The 4,086-nt window shown below is 48.3% G+C and overlaps 2 protein-coding genes across 6 annotated transcripts in view; one reads left to right on the forward strand and one right to left on the reverse strand.

The window, feature by feature from the left end:
* Positions 1-402, reverse strand: part of CLHC1 (clathrin heavy chain linker domain containing 1) — a 32,033-nt gene extending 31,631 nt beyond the window's left edge. The window contains exon 1 of one of the 4 annotated variants that reach the window (XM_025467368.3): positions 312-402. Coding sequence is in view for 1 of the 4 variants with exons in the window: in XM_025467373.3 (XP_025323158.1) it covers positions 312-386 (75 nt within the window). In the remaining 3 variants the exon portion in view is untranslated. Of the gene's footprint in view, positions 1-86; positions 219-311 lie in introns of those variants that run through there. The other 3 variants (XM_025467384.3, XM_025467373.3, XM_049115527.1) reach the window with 3 other exon arrangements.
* A 478-nt stretch (positions 403-880) lies between these two features.
* Positions 881-3,165, forward strand: RPS27A (ribosomal protein S27a). Of its 2 annotated transcripts, none has more exons than XM_025467395.3 (5): positions 881-945; positions 1,382-1,436; positions 1,842-1,927; positions 2,458-2,589; positions 2,978-3,165. In XM_025467395.3, the coding sequence occupies exons 1-5, from the start codon at positions 898-900 to the stop codon at positions 3,125-3,127; spliced, it is 471 nt and encodes a 156-aa protein (XP_025323180.1). In that variant the 5' UTR covers positions 881-897; the 3' UTR covers positions 3,128-3,165. The 2 variants fall into 2 exon arrangements, with proteins under 2 accessions (XP_025323180.1, XP_048971486.1); XM_049115529.1 differs by having other exon boundaries at positions 2,461-2,589.
* Positions 3,166-4,086: the final 921 nt, after the last annotated feature.

The raw sequence follows: 4,086 nt of genomic DNA on the forward strand, positions 1-4,086 counted from the left end.
CTCAGACTAGGACAGGTTTGGGGGGTTGGAGACGGGGCGGAGCTACAGGACAGAAAAAGATGAGCCCAAGGTTTTGAAGGTCCTACCCATCCTTGTCAGGCTGAGCTGGCCACGGGGATTCCCTTCCCCCGGAGGCCGAGGCGTCTGCTGGCGCCGCGGATCCCCGCCCCTCACGGTCTCCGCGTGTGAGTGAACGACACCTTCGTTCCCCGACCCTTGTCCCGCCTCTTAACCTTTCCTCCTTCTCATTTCCGACCCGTTTCCACCTTCCCTCAAACCATTACTCCAGCTGGCCTGTCCTCCCTCCTCACCTGAGCCCCTCTCTCCAAACACGGACTCCAGGGCTTGGAGACGGTAACTAGGGAACCGGAGGTGTGGAACTGCATCCTGGGACGAGTAGTCCTAGAGAAAAGAAAGCAGTGGGAAACTACAATTCCCAGAAGACACTTCCTTTTCCTCCACGAGGCCCCCCCTCCACCCCACCCCACCCTTTTAAAGACTCTTTTAGCCACGTGGCTTGTATGGGAAAAGCCTTTTATAGCTATTCGTCGTTTGTTTAAACCCACTATTTCGAGGGCATTCTGAAGGTGAAAGCGAGAAACAAGTTCAGGATAGAGAGAAGGAAGGAGTTTCATTCCCCAGACAGGCACGTGGCTAGACAGCCGCCGTGGCAGCAGTCCGGCGTTCGGCGTGGTCGCCTAGGAGGTGGGGCCTCCGGCGGGGGCGCCAGGAAACCCCGTGGGCCGCGCGCAGCTTTCCTTTCCGATCGGCCATCTGCGGTGAGTGTGTGCTCTTGGGCCTGTCTCCCGCCGGCGGCCTAGCCCGTGCCCTCTTCTGCGTCCCCAGGCCTGACCCTCCTCTTCCTCTTTCTCCGCCTCAGGTGGAACCGCCGCCAAGATGCAGATTTTCGTGAAGACCCTTACGGGGAAGACCATCACTCTCGAGGTAGGGGCCAGGAGGCGTGAGGACGCCGAGGCCGGAATCGGGGCCTGAAGTGGAGTCAGGGGCCCGGGCGGCCTCCCGCCGTCCAGTGTGTTCATGAGCCTGGGCGCTGAGGGCGGGTTGCCGATGCCCGAGGTGGGCGCGCACCTCTCCCGTGGATGCGGCCAAAGCCGGGGCCCGCGGTGGGGGAGGGGCGCTCCCTGCGGACGGCGCGAGCGCGTGTGGCGCGGCCGGGTCGGCTCTGGCCCCGGGCCCGGGCTCGGGAAGTGCTCGCCCGCAGCGGGCCCGGGGCGGCCGCCCGCCGGGGTGACTGGCCTGCTCCGCCGCGTGGGCTCCGGCCCGCCCCCGACCGGGCTCTGGGCTAACTAGCAAATGGGAGTGGGCGTTTGTTGTAGTTTCTTACTGTGTTACCCATGCGTTTGCACTTTTAAACTCCTAGGTTGAGCCCTCGGATACAATAGAAAATGTAAAGGCCAAGATTCAGGATAAGGAAGGCAAGTAGTGTTTTCTGGCTTAAGAGGAATCAGGCTCTGCGGGCGCCCGCTTACCTACCGCGCTTACCTGCTGGCGGGGTGGGAAGAGGCGGGTGGGCCGACGGAAGTGCTTTTGAAACGATGTTTGTGAGCTTGGGGCCAACCAGGGATGCTCTTGGCCTGTGGATTTGGGGAGCTGTTTCATTCTCTAGGCCTGTTACATCTGTAAGACGAAGGCGACGTTAACATGTATGACGTTTTGTCCTGGGGTTTAAATAAGGCCAATTGTGCAAGCATTTAAAATCCCGCCTCGCTTAGAGTAAGAACTCCGAGACGGCTGTCAATACCCTTTGATTAAGGATTATTTATAATAATCGTAGGCAGATGCGCGCCTTCTGATGTGACTTGATCTTTGTCCTTTATTAGGAATCCCTCCTGATCAGCAGAGACTGATATTTGCTGGCAAGCAACTGGAGGATGGCCGTACTTTGTCTGACTACAACATTCAAAAGGTCTGTTTGGAGGGAAGAGCAGTCCTTTATTTTTATTGTTTTTATTTTTTTTTAAAGATTTTTATTTATTCATGAGAGAGAGATACGCAGGCTCCACGCAGGGAGCCCAACGTGGGACTCCATCCTGGGTCTCCAGGACCACGCCCTGGGCTGAAGGCTGTGCTAAACCGCTGAGCCACCCGGGTGTCCCAAGAGCAGTCCTTTAAATGTAAATCTTATTTTGTGACTTTTGGCCAACACATAATTGGGGGAGAACAACATAAGATTAGCAACAGATTGCCAGATAACTCTTCTGCAGTAACACTTCAGAAACACTGCTATAGTTTTTCCCCTTCTGGATTTTGTATACTGTGTCCTGTGGTGTGCCTGAATGTGTTCCTTAATCTCCCTATAAACCGGTAGATAACTTTTCCTTGAAAACCTGCTTCTCTGTGATGTTGCGTACTTATCGCTGTGTGATGCTAGTTGCTCCTTTCTTAGTGGAATATGAGCATTACTCTAAAGCCTATTTCATCCTCTTCCTTTAATAGGAGTCCACTCTTCATCTTGTGTTGAGACTTCGTGGTGGTGCTAAGAAAAGGAAGAAGAAGTCTTACACCACTCCCAAGAAGAATAAGCATAAGAGAAAGAAGGTTAAGCTGGCCGTCCTGAAATACTACAAGGTGAGCCAACTTCATAAAAATGTTTTTATCTGTAAACCGATTTTGTTTGCATTGCTAGTTTCAAGCTTTCTACAAAAATTTTGTTTGGTATAGTTTCATATGGTAGGTTCACTTTTAGCTACTTGTTCCAAACTAAAATTCTGATGTTGAAGTCAGATGTAGGGTTTAGGTCTTGGCTCTGTCCACCACCTGCAAGGCTGGACTTCAGTGGGCTCTGAACTGTTTTGTTGTAGTAAATTACTGGTGGGGATTTGGGAGTGCTTTGGTTTTTAAGTACAAAAGACCACCACTGTTTGTTGATTTTAAAGGGAGTATTTTGATGAGCCAGTTAACTTAGACTTCAGAATATGTTGTGAAATTATCTTAACAGCAGATTTGCACTTTTTAGGTGGACGAGAATGGCAAAATCAGTCGCCTTCGTCGAGAGTGCCCTTCAGATGAATGTGGTGCTGGAGTTTTTATGGCTAGCCACTTCGACAGACATTATTGTGGCAAATGTTGTCTGACCTATTGCTTCAACAAACCAGAAGACAAGTAATTGTATATGGATTGATAATAAAAGAAGTGAACTGATAACATTTAATTGTTGAGTTTTGTTCTAGTGACTTAAAGATTGGTTTTAAGTATCAAATTGATGACCACACTATTTTGATAGACTGTATATACTTTGGCAGAAGAATTAGGATTGTATTTAATATCAACTATCTAGATACAAACCAGCTTACGTTTCTATCAGTTTTTTATGTCAGCACTATTGAAATTTTGGACCAGATAATTCTGTTGTGAAAGGCTGTCCTGTGCATCATGGCCTGTACCCAACTGATGCCAGTAGCACAGACCTATTCCTACCAGGTATACCCAGACTTGACAAATGATCCCTGGGGTGGTGAGAAGGGGAGAGCTGCCCCTCCATCCCCACTTTGAGAAACACTGATTTGTATGAATTGGTGTTACAGGTCTTCCCTAAACAAAGACTATGACCTTTTGTTTCATATATAATAAATGTAAAGGCTAAGCGTTCAGTACTCCATTCAAGAAGTCATCCTGAGTCCCTGGGGTTTGGCTGGGATATATGTTGTCCACAGTACAAGTGAACCTTCAATGTTGAGTGTGAAATCTTGGGAATTTTAAACACTTTGTTCACTAGTACTATTAACATTGAGAAATAGTTTCAGGCAGTATTTGGCACCATATTTTTTTGCCCATCACCTAATTCAGGGAGGTTTGCTTATCTTGGTAACACTCAACTAAAACATGCAGTTGAAGTTTAATATAAAAATTATTATTCAATGGCATACCAATAAATTCTCTTATAAAATTCTTTCTAAGATTTCTACTTCCTTGGAGGCATCATCCTTAAATAAGGTTTCCTATTTCTGTAGCATTTTGACAAGTTAACCATGTTAACACTTGGTTTAACTCTAGGGTATTTGACCAGCAGTGTTGAATTCTTCCCTTCAAAACTAGTTGTTCTCTATAATTAAAGCAAGACATCTG

The sequence above is a fragment of the Canis lupus genome, chromosome 10, assembly GCF_003254725.2.
Source record: "Canis lupus dingo isolate Sandy chromosome 10, ASM325472v2, whole genome shotgun sequence".
In the NCBI taxonomy this organism is placed as follows: domain Eukaryota; kingdom Metazoa; phylum Chordata; class Mammalia; order Carnivora; family Canidae; genus Canis; species Canis lupus.

Bases quoted from the DNA above. Each gene is read 5' to 3' on its own strand.
- RPS27A (XM_025467395.3), top strand. From the start codon at position 898: ATGCAGATTTTCGTGAAGACCCTTACGGGGAAGACCATCACTCTCGAG. The intron at 1,437-1,841 runs GCAAGTAGTGTT...GTCCTTTATTAG, and splicing joins CAAGATTCAGGATAAGGAAG to GAATCCCTCCTGATCAGCAG. The intron at 1,928-2,457 runs GTCTGTTTGGAG...TTCCTTTAATAG, and splicing joins CTGACTACAACATTCAAAAG to GAGTCCACTCTTCATCTTGT.